This window comes from Pogona vitticeps, chromosome 14, assembly GCF_051106095.1.
Source record: "Pogona vitticeps strain Pit_001003342236 chromosome 14, PviZW2.1, whole genome shotgun sequence".
Lineage (NCBI taxonomy): Eukaryota > Metazoa > Chordata > Lepidosauria > Squamata > Agamidae > Pogona > Pogona vitticeps.
In genome coordinates, this window is record NC_135796.1 from 835,441 (window position 1) to 849,841 (window position 14,401).

At 51.6% G+C, this 14,401-nt stretch overlaps 1 protein-coding gene across 2 annotated transcripts in view; it reads right to left on the reverse strand.

Annotated features, from left to right (window-relative positions):
* The window catches only part of LIMK2 (LIM domain kinase 2), a 31,435-nt gene that overhangs the window by 14,364 nt on the left and 2,670 nt on the right, over positions 1-14,401 (reverse strand). The window contains exon 2 of one of the 2 annotated variants that reach the window (XM_072983453.2): positions 12,169-12,268. In XM_072983453.2, the coding sequence (XP_072839554.1) occupies positions 12,169-12,268 (100 nt within the window). Of the gene's footprint in view, positions 1-4,324; positions 4,456-12,168; positions 12,269-14,401 lie in introns of those variants that run through there. The other variant, XM_078381904.1, reaches the window with a different exon arrangement.

Genomic DNA, 14,401 nt, shown 5'->3' on the forward strand with positions numbered 1-14,401 from the left:
TACATTTACCGTTACCAATATCCTAGTTGAGATTTTAGGGCTGCGCAAGGATTCAAATTAAGCCCATCACTCCACCTCCTACGCCACACTGGGTAAACTGACTCAGGTCACCCAGGGACATTTTATCCTTCTTGGTGGGAATCCAAGGCCGGCCGACAGAGCTGCACCTTGCATACTCTTGCAAGACAGACGTTGCTGCAACATTCTCTTGGGAAAAGGTGTTTGTGTGTGTGTGTGTGTGTACGGGTGCGCATGTGTGTGATAGTTTGCAAGGAAAACCGTCCTCCGCTACATCACCTGACAAATGCCAGCAGGAAAAACGGGTGAACGAGGTCTGCCCAGACCTGCCAAAAGGCTGCTCACATTCCCCCGGCTGCTCTGAAACGTGATGAGTTCCGCGCGGGAGCCCTTCCGCACCAGGAACCTGCACAAGCCGAGCCCCCCCCCCCCCCCGAAGGAGTGACAAGATGCTGTTCCCGGGAAGGGGGGACGGAGGTTTGGAGCACCCAGGCTGTTTCCAGGGACCAGCCCGCGATCAAAGGCAGTTACCGGGAAGGGATGAAAGCCAAGGGCTTTCCACATGGCCACACCACTCATGGGGCCGTGGTTCAAGGTGGCTCGTGGCCCATCTGCACCCTTTTGACTTCCAATATGTAGCTGCCACACGATTCACCCCCTGCAGGCTTATTATTCTCATTTCCCCCAGTCTGCTGTAGCGAGTTCAGGAGAACGTTGTTTTACTCACGGATTACGCCTTTTGTTACTATTACTTGTTTTATTTACAGTCAATGTAAATAAAACAATCGTTTCTCCTGATAAGGGGACTCAAGGCAGTTCACAATATTAAAAAGACTAGACTTCAAAACATATCAAATTAAACATTAAAAATGTTTGATGATGTGCTAGTTAAAATACAATCAAATTAAATGATGTGCTAGTTAAAATACAATCAAATAATTAAAAGCAGGTAAGTACTTAAACTGATCCTAACTTTAGGATCTGGGGGTCTGTCTGGAAGGTGGCCGGACCTGGCGAATCGTGCGTCTTCCTGACTTTCACAGGACTCTAGAAAAGATGATCCTGCCAGCCATCAAGGAGTCCCGATTTCTGGTTGGAGCGAACGATGGCTCCAAAGTTACATGCTTTGCACACACACACACAAACACACACAAACACACAGAATCTTCTGTTTGTCTCAGTGCTTCTCATCACCTCCTGGCCTGCTTTGCAACCTCTGTGCAATGCTGGACCAAAAAACGTTTTTTCCCCCCTCTGGCATAAGGAGCTGTGATGCTAACAAGACAGGAGGGGGAAGACATGTTGGAGACCACCTCCTTATTTGGGGCAACTTGGTGGCACGCAACAAGAACAACTACAAAGGGGTAAGTTAAGCGGGCGCCCAGGTATGAGGTCCACGGCCCCTGTCCCATCCTCAACAGCCCCTGCTTGGCTCTTGCAAAGTCAACCCTGTGGTTTCCTTTAGAGAGCCAGTCCGTCTCGTATTGGGTCTTCCTCTTTTTCCGTTGGCTTCCACCTTTCCCAGCATGATTGTCTTTTCCAGAAACTCTTGCTTTCTCGTGCTGTGCCCAATTTCATCATTTCTGCCTCCAGATAAGAGTTGTTCTAGGACCCACTGGTTTGCTTTCCTGGCCATCCAGGTTATCATCTGCAAAACGCTCCTCCAGCATCAGATTTCAAACCAACCCAAACTTTTCCTGTCCGTTTCTTTTTTACTGTCCAACATTCACACCCACGTAGGGTGATCAGAAATACAAGAGTGTGGATGATCTTGGTCTCCAGTGCCACATCCTTAATACTTGGTGATTTTTTCTAATTCTTTCATGGCTGGCCTTCTGAGTCTCCGTCTTCTTCCGATTTCTTGGCTTCCGTCTCCCTTCAGATTGGGTGACTGAACCGAGGCAGGCAACAACTTTCACTATTTCACGTTCTTCGTTGCTAAAGTGATGTCGTGTTCTTCTGTGGTTAGAACTTTGGTCTTCTTGACGTCTGACGGCAATCCTGCCTTGGCACTTTCTTCTTCCACATTTACTAAAAGCCGCTTCAAGTCGTTGCTGCTTTCTGCCAGTAAGAGGGTGCCATCAGCATATCTTAAACCATGGATGTTTCTTTCACCACTCCTCCGGCTTTCCATGTGGTTATGTTCCCCGTACAGACTGAACAGATAAGGGGGATAAAAGGCAACCCCCTGTCTGATACCTTTGCCTCTAGGATGCCATTCTGTCTCTCCAGAGTCTGCCCAAACAGGAGCTTCTCCTCCACTATACAAATTACACCATCAGGACAAGCAAGACCATAAGTAACCCCCTTGTTGTTTAGTCGTTAAGTCGTGTCCGACTCTTCGTGACCCCGCAGACCCAAGCACGCCAGGCCGTCCTGTCTTCCACTGCCTCCCGGAGTTGTGTCAAATTCATGTTGGTCCCTTCAATGACACTGTCCAACCATCTCGTCCTCTGTCGTCCCCTTCTCCTCTTGCCTTCACACTTTCCTAACATCAAGGTCTTTTCCAAGGCGTCTTCTCTTCTCATGAGATGGCCAAAGTACTGGAGCCTCAGCTTCAGGATCTGTCCTTCCAGTGAGCACTCAGGGTTGATTTCCTTCAGAACGGATAGGTTTGTTCTCCTTGCAGTCCAGGGGATTCTCAAGAGCCTCTTCCAGCACCACAATTCTTTCCTTCAGAACGGATAGGTTTGTTCTCCTTGCAGTCCAGGGGATTCTCAAGAGCCTCTTCCAGCACCACAATTCAAAAGCATCAATTCTTCGGCAATCAGCCTTCTTTATGGTCCAGCTCTCACTTCCATACATCACTATTGGAAAAACCATAGCTTTGACTAGGTGGACCTTTGTTGGAGCCTCAGCTTCAGGATCTGTCCTTCCAAGTAACCCCCTTGTTTCCGTGTAAATGTTGCCTCAGCCAGGCAGTTGAATAACAAACACGTTTCAGAAGCCCAAAGATCTGTGCAAGTCCGGGGCCATTTTCTGTGCACAGAGAACCACCTCTCTCTTGCTCTCGCCTTCCCCGACCCTCAGCGTGCAAGAAGGCAAAGGGGTTTCGCCTCCGCTGTTTGTTCAGAGGAAGGCAGAGCAGATCAGAGGAAGAGAAGGCAGGTTCTCCATTCCTAAAGTCCTGCCGCCGTCTGTTTTTGTGGCTCTTGGAACAGGCCGAAAGGCAGACAGGTGATTTAGTGTTCCTGTATCTTTTCAAGTTCTGCCAATTCCGGTCCCCACCCCCCACCCCCCCGCCAAGGAAGACCTGGAAGTCGCAGGCCTTGGCCAGTTTAGTTTCACCGAGACAGGCTACTCTTGCTTCCCTTGGGAAACCCTGCATCAGAGCAGCTCTCAAGGAAAAGATATGGGAAGAATTCAATTCTCCGCCCCTCCCCCCGGACAAGGAAAACGAGGAAGAGTGAGAATACCGGAATAACACTAACGCCCAACTAGCTCCAGGATGAACAGATCTCCTCACAAACTCTTCACTCCCCCACCATCCCGCCATGAGCCTACCTGGAGGATAAAAATGCAAACACAGGCTGATCTTATCAACCTTGAATGCCATTTCATTTTTAAGATGTCAAAGCTGCAAGGCGCTTTCCAAGAACTGGCCAATTCTCCAGCTTCAGAGGAGCCCAGGATGGAACGCAAGGCGACACCCAGGAAGGCTCTGGGCAGGAGCGTTTCCAGCGTCAAAGTCCCTGAGGCCAACAGCTTTCCACCCACCACACACGGCCCAGAGGCGCTGCTGTCAGCCACCCTTCTTGCCGCGTGCTGTTGTTCCCTCGATTTCCTCCACCCCTCCTTGGACTGGGTGCAGGTGCTGGTCATTCCCTGGTTGAAGGACCCTCTTCTAACCCACCCGGGCGCTTCTCCCCCAGGTTGCATGAAGGCCAAGGAAAGCAACACCCGTGTGCGTGTCTGCGCGTGGGTGGCAGAGGCCTCCCTTTTAGATGCTTAGCTAAAACCAGACCTTGGAACGCCTGCAGGTTGTCAATGGCAAGGCATGCCGCTGGGTGAATCAAAATCACTTGGTGAATGAAAGCAAAAAGGCAGGGCAACGTCTACCACACATTCATCCTTTTATGGGTGAAAGACATACCAAGTGAGCATTGGGGACTGGGCTTTTCATGAAGGAGGGAAAGCAGAAAAATGAGCCTTGGGGGGGGGGTCAGCATTTCTAGACCCCTCTCCCTGTTCTGGCATTATTCTGCCAAGGGGGGCCGGGAGACACAACACCTGTTGGCCCAGAGATGTCCCCCGGGGAGGGTCTGGATGAAAGACCCCTCCCGGGAAGACCGACAGCCAGACTTACCAGGCGGGACCCTTTGGAAGGACGGCCGACAGGTAGCTCCCCATTTCGGGCTCTCCGATTCAGGCTGCTGCGCCACAGCTGCTGGAAACCTGCCTGGCCGCCTCTGCTCAGCCGACGCGGCCCCGACCGGGGCTCACTTCGCTTCCCGCTGACTCAGGTGCTGTGCTGTTCCCACAGGCGGGCCGGGGCTGAGGCCAGGGGCTCCTCGGGCGACTCTCCGTAGCCCTCATGGTCGCCAGCAGCCCTTCCCCGGCCGCCTGCAGAAGGGCAGCTCAACCGCGGACCGTCATGTCTGTGCCAAGCCCGGGGCTGGCGGCGGAGGAAACCCGAGAGGCTGGGCGAGAGCAGTTTGGCAAGTTTCTTCCTTCTGGGGAGGCTTAGACTGGAGGAAGAGGAGGAGTCCTCGGAGAAGGGAGGCGGAGGGTAGAAGGCAGGTAGAGGGACGGATCTGCCCCAGGCAGGAGACACAAGAAAGAAAACCTCAGTGGGAGAGGGAGGCTCAGGCCCTGAGGACACCCTTCCGAGAAAGGTGACTCTGGGGCAGGGAGGCAGCAAGGCCGAGAGCCTTTCCTGTCACAGTGCACCTTCCCAGGGCTCTCCAGGAGAGTTTTCCTCCGCATTGGGAGGTGGCCTGACCCAGCCGTTGGTGCAAAGCCACCTTTGCGGGCACGCACGGCTGCAGGGTTTGGCAGGCAACCTGAAGGCAGGAACCTCCTCTCTGGTCCTCCGCGATGAGGCCATCCCAGCTTACGTTCACCGGGCCACCAAGGGTTCTGCGGCATCAGCCGAGCCCATCTGGTTGGAAGGCTTTTGGGTATCCCAGTCTAAGGATGCCGGGGCAAGACCGGCCAGCCACCCGCTTGCTTCGGACAGTCTGGGAAAGCGCTCATCCACAGCAATCCCTGCAATAAAGCTGGATCCCGTCCAAGGGCATCCATCCTCCAGCCTGCTTCGAAAGCTCTGCTGGAAACCACACAGCCGTGTGGTGAGTTTGTGCTGAGGAATGTACCCCCTTTCTCCCCCACCCTCTTGCGCTGCTCACGTCCCAGCCTCTTTCTGAATGATTAGCTCCACACCTTGAAGAAAATCGGCGCACATAACTGGAGCACACCTCCGTTTTCCTTACGTGACAGAGGGACGCGCTGGTGGGAACAGAACACAACGGACGCCCCTGGTGTTTTAGATCCCCAGCTGAAAACTACCCTCACTTGAGCTAATTCTCTCCTGTGATTCAAAGCAGATGGCAATCTTCACTACTTGGAAAACAGAAGCCGCCCAAAGAGCAAAACCTGGGCTGAGGGGGAACGATTCTGCCTGGAGAGAGTCTTCCAAACCAAGTCCCGGAATCGGGAGATGCTCTCTGAATAGGAAACCTCTTACCAAAACTTAGCTTAACTCTTAGAAAATCAGAGGTGTGATTCATTCCTTCCTACAACAGCAATAAAGGGAAATAAAACTTAAGCACAAAAGATGGCAACTGATAAAACCTTACCCTAGAAGAACCATTTGTACGGTTTAGATTGACTTATTTCCAGAAAGATTAGGCCTAACCAGAAGCCTCCAGGGCATCATTTTATGGCTACCGTTGCTTTATACCAGAGGTTTTTAGCTTTTGATATATATATATTTTAGCATTTTTAAATTTTATCTCCAGTACTTATTTTGAAAGTAAAACACTTCCTACTAAATGTTGTGATTGAACGGTTGGTTTTCAAAATGAAAGCTTGCTTCGAGATGTATACGCAAGATGCAGAAAACCTGGAGCGATTTTGTCAGTCCTGGAAGAGAACACAGCTAAGGCTGACGCTGCTGGCGCATAGGGGCTGAGCCGTCTGCAATATCTAGGTGGCGATCATAGGCAAAACGGAGACAGTACACCCTTCCTCTGGACTTGGTGGGCTGCCGAAAAGCACGCCTGTCCCCACACCAAGGGGCCAAACCTAAGGGATATCTAGAGGAGTGGCTGCGGTTTGCGTCCCCCACGACGCAGGCCTGCCTTCTGGTACGATGGCAGAAGGGAAGGGAAGACGACCAAGGCAAATGGGGGTGGGGAGGGGTGGGGAGGAGGTAAGAAGCAATCCAGCAAGGCATGCCAAAGACCCAGCCCTTCTTTGCCCGCAGCCTTAAACCTGCTCCTTCTGTCCCAGAGAAGAGTTAACGGCAGGAAGAGATTTCGTTCCTGAACTGAGTGATTATGGCGTAATTTACTGCAATTAGAAAAACATCCTGACAAGACAGCGCCCTTGCCGGGGGGGGGGCAGACGGGGCTTCTGCAAAGCTGGCTTCTCCTATGGAACAACCAGGGCTGTACGGAAAACAGGCCCCCGCCTCCCCCCCCTACAACTTCTTCCCCATTCACCTCAGAAGAGTCTAGATCTCTACTGAAACAGCAGAACGGGGGGGGGGGGGTTGTAAACATTCTCCATTTTTGGATTCCCCCCATCACCTGCTCTTCCTGAAGTTATTCCTCCCCCCAAACAGAATACTGACACCTGGCCACGGACCCCGGAAGAAGAGAAACCACTCATAAATGGGGGGGGATGATGACTGGGGCTCCTCCTGTGATTTACAGGGCCCCCACCCTGTTTACCGCAACCCAAGCTGGAGGGTCCTGATGGCTGCCTGAGCATGAGCTACAGGCTTGCCAAGATCCCATGTGGCTCGGCTCTCCGGCAGAGAGGCCCAGACCTCCACCTGCCAAGGGCTGGCTGGTTACCTGGCCAGGTTCTCTCCCCCCCTCGCCACCCCCCAAGAGGCACACTCCAGCAGCTCAGCATCTGCATGTCTCGATTTCTCCCCCAGGCCACGTCGCTCCCTGAAGCGGCCAGAGAAGAGCAAAGAAACTGCAGCTCGGCTTCATCCCTCAACGATCCTGACTTGCCTGCACGGTCCAGATGGAGAGGGTCTGCTGTGGAAACCCCTCCTTCTCCTGAGGCCATTCAAAGTGGAATCCTTGACCCGACGGGCAAAGGGCCCCGTGATCTGAGCAAAGCATCTCTTTTGTCTTTTGTCTCCAAGAAGAAAAAGCAAACTCGCACAGAGAGGACAAAAAGACTAGACCACTGCTAAGGAAGATAGAAACAACCCATTTAGTGCTTGAAATTCTCAAGCAAAGCAGCTGCCATCTCGGTTTTGGGTAATCTGAGCGCTTCCTGCAATTTTGCCAAATCACACATGATAGGGGGGAAAACAGCCGCTTGAGGCAAAGCCATGTGTTTCAACAAAGAAGATTGGCATTTTTGTACAAAACCTTTGTCCCCTCCGAGGGCAAGGAACTCGATGGAGAATGCCAGGAGGTTCTTTACCAACGAGGAGGAGGATGCTACAGCCGGGATTTCAATTCCCCCACTGTTTCTCCTTGAAAGGGGCCGGACTCTGCCCACGCGGCAGAGCTTGGGTGTTCACTCCATGGGGCAGGCAACCAGGCCACATCGCTTTTACCATGTGGCTTGACAGGGGAAAGGCAGCTCCCTCTTACAAAGGCCTTGCAGAGGAGCAGAGTGAAAAAGGAGTGCAGTCCTGAGGACAGAGTGTCAGGGTGTGACTGGTGGGATCTGGGTTTGAATTCCGGCTCTGCCGCAGAAACCCATGGGGGGTGAGGAGTGGCAAGGACACACCACTCCTCACATAACTCACATATCTAGAAAATCCATAATTTGGAAGTGGCTTGATGGCAGAGAACAGCATAGTGGCCGTGTGGCTTCTCAGATCATACTGAGACACTCAAATGCAGCAGTAGAAGCCAGAGGCTCAGGGCTCTTCCCACCCCCGGAGGGGCCAAGCAGGGTGGCATTTAAGCCCTTACTCCACCTCATCTGTACATCAGTGAGGTTTCAAAGGTCTTGCTGGGCACTGATGGACAGGCTCCAAAATCTGAGGCAAGGAAAATCCGTGCTTTGCCCAAGGCCAGGGGGCAGATCACCCCCAGGCGCCTGGACACGGCTGCAAAATGCCCATCTCTGGATCTTGGATGTTCCCACAATACCCGTTCCTGATTTTTGCTTCCTTTTAAAAAATCCTTATTTTAGTCCCAAAAAAGGCCTACTGGTTGCCCTCTAGTGGTTATTTAAAAAATGTTTCAGAGACCTATTAGGCCAATGCATAATCCTGGCCTTAGGATCTGAATTCTGTCTTAAATAATTACTGGCAAAGTCGTCCCTCGACTGCAGGGGCTGCAACTTCAAGACCAACTCTGAGAAAGTGAAGATTTCCCTCTCTGAGGAAAAGCACATTGTTGCAGACCACACAAGACTATGCGCCAAACACTTCTCCTATACGGGAAAATGTGGGTCCCCAAGCAAGCTTTCGCAAACCAGCACAGAGCAGTCCGGGCCACCTAGCCACCAACCAGGTTTTCAGTGCAAAATTCACTCCTTCACTACATCACCAGCCAGGTTTATAATTGCATTATAGAAAATAGCAAAAAGAAACATGTAGATGCTCTAATGCTCGCCTGGGGGGGGGGGCTCGGCCCCCTCCTGCAATCCAGTTAGGTGTGGTCCTTCAAGGCACTCCGCTGTGCTGATGACCACACTCCCCACTCCTAGGACAGAGGGGGCCCCAGTTGCCTGGGGGCTCCCAAAAGGTTTTCTACCCTAGCCCTCCTCTATTGAAACTGGCAGGCAGGAAAGGAGGACAATGATAAACCACCCTCCCCGCTCCTTGCTGGGCAGCACAAACTCTGCCTCCCCCTAGACTGGCACATTATCACTCGGCTGAGATAAGTCAAGGCTAGATCACCATGTCTGAAAGTATGGACATGATACACTGCTTAGGCCTCACGTTGTGTGGCTGCCATGGCACATTCGCAAAACAATGTACAAATGAGTTTTATATACTACCTTTCAAATCCAAGAGACATCCTGAGGTTCCTGGACCACAGCTCTTATCCACATCTTACGAGTGTGTTTTGTGTGTCTTTTTGTCTGAGTCTGTCGATGACAATAAACCATGCCGCTGACGGCACAAGCCGTGTTACGGCAAGGCGCAACCACCCTGCCAGGTCTCCTGGGTCACCAAGCGCCACAGGGCGAAGGAGAAACGCGAGAGACGAAAGCTGGCCGAAGGAGGCACCCTTTCAAAACAAGCGGCCCAGGAGAAGGGAGGGAGCTTTTGCAACCTGCCTCTTCACGCCCGCCTTCCAGGAGGAACCTGAACCAACCCTGAAGGAAGAGCCGGAGAAGATGCATTTTCCCAAATGCACCCACAGGGAGAGAGAAACCTACTCAGAGGGCGTTTGTCCTCAGAGAGACTCCCACCACGCAAGCCGCCTGCCCCTGGATGGGGGCACCGGGCCAACTCTGAGCAGGGAGCGTCAAGCAAGCACAGACAAGAAGGGCCAGCCCCCAAGACATAGAGGTGGAGAGATTACCCACCAGGCTAAGGAGTCCACTAAGCCCCGGGAAGCCTGTCAACAGCCTTTAGGGGGCGGCGGGGGCAGCAAGGACTTCCCAACTGCCTGCTGAAAGTCCAGCAGGAAAGCCTTCCGGACCCGCAGGCGAGCAACAGAGGAAGGAAAAGCAGGAGCCGGTGGGTTTTTAAACATCGTTCTTTGGAAAGCATTCTAGAGAAAAGAGAAAAGGACCGGGGGGGGGGTGGGGGTGTTGCGGACGGACGTTTCCTCTCCTGCAGCTTTTGAAACCGAGCCACGTGTCGCCTCCACTTGGGCGCAGGGAACAATGGGGGGGGGGAGCAGGGATTTAACGGCAGCGACGCGCATTCTTGGCATTCGTTTTTTGCTGACGCATGGAAGCCCGGCCCCGACTCTTCTCTGCAAAGCACATTAAAACACACACAGGAGCCGCCACCAGCTCGCAATTAGGTCAATGAGGGGAAGGATGGAGTCATTTCCCATCAAAGGACAAAGGCGTCCACCCTGCCCGGAGCCGCGGGCGACACTCCCACCAGCGGGGGGGTGTGTGTGTCTTCAAAGTGCCTTGCTGGGAAGGGGAAACTCCAGCAGTCAACACACAGTTTTGTCCCCCCCCAGACCTGCCCAGAGCCCTTTTGTCCCCTCCACTGCATTTCCCCAATACTGTACTAGAATTTACTTCTGGTTCAGGGTGGGTGGGGGGAATAAATAAAATCAGAAACCACCCCCTACACACAGCACAGCCATGAATCTTGCTTTGGAGGAGAAGTGCTGCTTACATTGGCTTCTGGGAACAGGAGGGGTCTCCTTCGTTGGCCAAAATCCTCACCTCAGTGAAGTGAGGTGGGGGCCTACTTTCCCCTTGTACAGGAGTCCCGGGAAACGGGTGTGGGGCTTTGGGCTTCCAGAGAAGGTTCCTTCCTCATGAGAGACGGAGATGCATTTTGCACCTGCACGAAGCCTCTTCATGTTTCAACCCACTTTAATATTGCTTTTCCATTTTGTCCAAACCAGGATACTAGGGTTACTTGATTAAACCATGGTTTGAAGTTGTTTTCAGATCCTGGCTTGTTCCAAAGTGGTAACCCAATTCAGACAAAACTGGGAATGACGATTACAGACTGCCATCGTTTAGCTGCACCCACTGAGAAGAAAAAAGGGCAAAAGCCTGGATTTTGTAAGGGAAAAACTCTCGTTCATACCTTGATTTAATGAACTGAAATGCTGTCCTCTGAAAAAGGCCACTGTGTCTTGATAGCCAGTTTGCCAAATGACAAAAAGGGGGAGGCCGGATGTGGAGAGAGAGAAAAGAGAAAGTCTCAAGGGGCCCGGGAAACCAACACAGCACCCCAAAATGCTCTCTTCTCCCACAACTGGAAGGCACCAGACAAGAGAAGGCTGTCCTTACGGCATGGTATTTAACAGACTCTGCCCTCTTTCACCTCTTCTTTCCAGCCATACATAGTCCCCAGAAGAATGCCTGCATTTTTTGCTTAGTCTCCAAGTGCTGTGGATTATGAACGTGAAAATGTAAATTTCCCTAATTGCCTCTACAAGGTCTTAAAACAGCCTGCAAAACAAACTGGGCTACATCAAAACAGCTGATGCCGGGAGTGTTGCAAGCCGTGCTTTTTAAAAGCAACTCTGACCTGGGCTTTCCATCGACAAGAAGCAAGCCGCTGCAGGTAACGGAGCCCACAGGGAAACGCATTCCTTGTCCCAAAGGGGAAGAAACAAAAAAACAAGGGGATCGCGAAGGGGAACTCTGTGTCCCAGCACAACAGCTGGAGATGTCGGGGAAAAAGGCACCCCTGACACGTGCCGAGCAGCCACTGGCAGGAGGGCTGCCTCCAGCATTATTTCTGACCCCGGCCCTGAAGCTGAGAGATGCTGTTCCCTACCCTTGCATGAAAGCTGGGTGAAACGCCCCTCTGCCCATTCCCCCCCCCCCAGGTAGCACAGGACCTTCCGTCCCCTTGCCTAGTGGAGAGGATCAAAGGAGTGACGGGGGGGGGGGGGGGGGAGAGAGCTGAGAATGAGCTCCCTCTGACCAGAGGCCTCGCCCAGTCCAACCCTTGCCCTGGATGCAGGCCGGGAGCTGCATCTAGTTTAACTGAGTCAGTGATTTTGCCCCTTTCCTCATGAAAAATAATGCATTCAGCTTCCAATAAAATGGCACAGGACTGCAATTGAACTAAAGCGAGAAAAATGACACAAGCAACGTAAAACTGAAGATGATTTCACAGGGAGAAAAACGAGGCAAGGCAGAGGGAGGAAGCAGAATCATTCTCCATTAAAACCACAGGCCACACGTCTTCAAAGCAAGCTATACAGACACTGACATTCACCGCTGAAGACACAAAGAGAGCGGGGCCACCAACACCCTCTGCTCCAAGGCTCTGTGGCCACCAGAGCTGGTTCGGGGGCTGAGACTGCCCAGCAAGCCAAGGCAAAGGGGATTCTCATCACCTACCGGAAGCAAGAGGTATGCCACGCTTCCTTCACAGTCCTGTAGAGCCTCTGCCCAGCTGCGATGCTCTCCCCGCATCCCAAACACCTCCATTCTTCTTCACCTGCAGGGAAGAGCAAAGACCGGTCAGTTTGGAATGACCCCGGAAGAGCGCGAGAACCCCCTTCCTTTCCCTTCCCTGCTTCGCCTGTGTGGCTCCCATCAGCTGCCAATCCTCGCCACGAGGCTTCCTCTGACCCTTCTGCTAGCTGCAGGATGGGGAGCTGTGGCATGAGCCTAAACCGGCCACCATCCTTGAGAACCTGGCTCAACAGGTGGCCAGCAGGAGGTTCAGCAGAAAAGCCTCTAGCATTCTGCAGCAACCAGAGAGATTTCTCAGCAGCAGGCGAGAAGATGGAGAGAGTCACTTTCTACTGAGGGAGCCCCTTGCTGTACCTCACCCAGTTCTGCCAACTCTTGATTGGCAGCCATCACCTCCAGAGTTTCAGGCAGGGCTCCTTCCTAGTCCCACCTGGAGAATCCTTGGTGGTCCTTCCCCCATAGGAAAACCCAAGAACTCACCTTGCTTAGCTGCCCAAATCAAAGGGGACCTGTGTGTTCATGATGATGGCACGGGGCAAAAATCTCTTTCCACTGCTGCCCCCCCCAACCACTGGCCTGCTGCCTCGGAAGCCAGAGGCTCCATAGTCTAAACATGAAATAGGGTTGCTAGCAGCGGGCTACGGGTTCTGTTCCTGGCATTGGATTGTTTTCCTCCTCAAGCCATCTAAGCTAGGCAACGGTCGACACAGCGTGTGGCAGCAGGATACGGCTGCCAGGCCAAAGTTTATTGCAAACTTCCAAGCTCTCCAAGTGTGTTTGTGAAAGCTATCTCTGGATCCAGAAAAGGCGATACGGAAAAGCCCAGCTCCTGATTCCAGCAGTCAGGCTGGTCCGCACAGGTGCTCCGAGAACTCTTTCCAATGGCACTGAAGTTTAGTTTACTTTTCAAAGGTATTCTTTATTTAAAGTAGTGATCGATCACACTTCTTCCTATTAGGCCCGCCAAACAAGGCACAATGAGATATATTAAAGCAGGACTTTAAAGACAACATAGAAAGCAAAAGGGCCACAAAAAATAACCCTGTGTTAACCACTTTACGGAAGCTTGGCCAGAATGGAACGAGCGTGACTTCCTATGGGAAGAAATCTCATGTTCAAGATGCAGCTACAGCACAACCTGTCTCATATATCAAGCTTCTCCAAAGTGGTGGGAGACACAACATAGCCTCTGTGAAATTCTTAGCAGACTAATACGGGAAGAGGTGGAAGGGAGCATCTCAGGCTCCAGGCCAGCTGCATATAATACTCACAGAAGATGGGAATAAAATAGTAAGCCACTCTCAAGGAAGGCTGGTCCCAGGTCACTGGGTGTGTGTGTGTGTGTCAGAAAACAGAACACAACATGTATCTTAGTAATGTAACAATAAACCTTATTGCTTCTGAAGGCAGAAGAATCACTCACTCATACACACATACAGTATATGTGTATAGTGAGTCTTATGGAATAATAAAACTGGTTTACTCTTTTATAGCCCCAAGTGGAAACTTCAAAAGTAACAAATGAGCATGTGCAGGAATGTATAAATAAAAACAACTACTAAAAAGTAGCTGCAACAAAGACAGCTTTCTCTGTTAGATTATTTAGACTACATGATCAGGAAATGTTTTATTTGTATTCTCGAAGGCTTTCAAGGCCGGGATCTGATGGTTGCTGTGGGTTTTTCATGCTCTTTGGCCCTGTTCTGAAGGTTGTTCTTCCTGACGTTTCGCCAGTCTCTCCAGTCCTCTGAAGATGCCAGCCAGAGACTGGCAAAACGTCAGTAAGAACAACCTTCAGAACACGGCCAAAGAGTCCGAAAAACCCACAACAATCAAATGTTTTAATTTATATTTGTTTAATATGACCTGGTGAATATAAACTTTCTGGATTCACTCTGATGCCCAGTTATGGACACTTCCACATTCCCTCTCTTCATCTTTACTAATTCTAGGTATTTTTACCTGGGAAACCCTGAAAACAGTCCCTCCAAGTCAGAACTGACTTGGCGGCATGTGTTTTTTTATTACTATGATTTCCACAGAGTTGCCTGGCAAGAATCTAGCCTACGATGAGAGCATTTGGAGAGCTGGAAGCAGGCACCCACTTTGTGCAGGATGCTGCCCATGCTGTACATGAATTATCTTTGAAACAGAA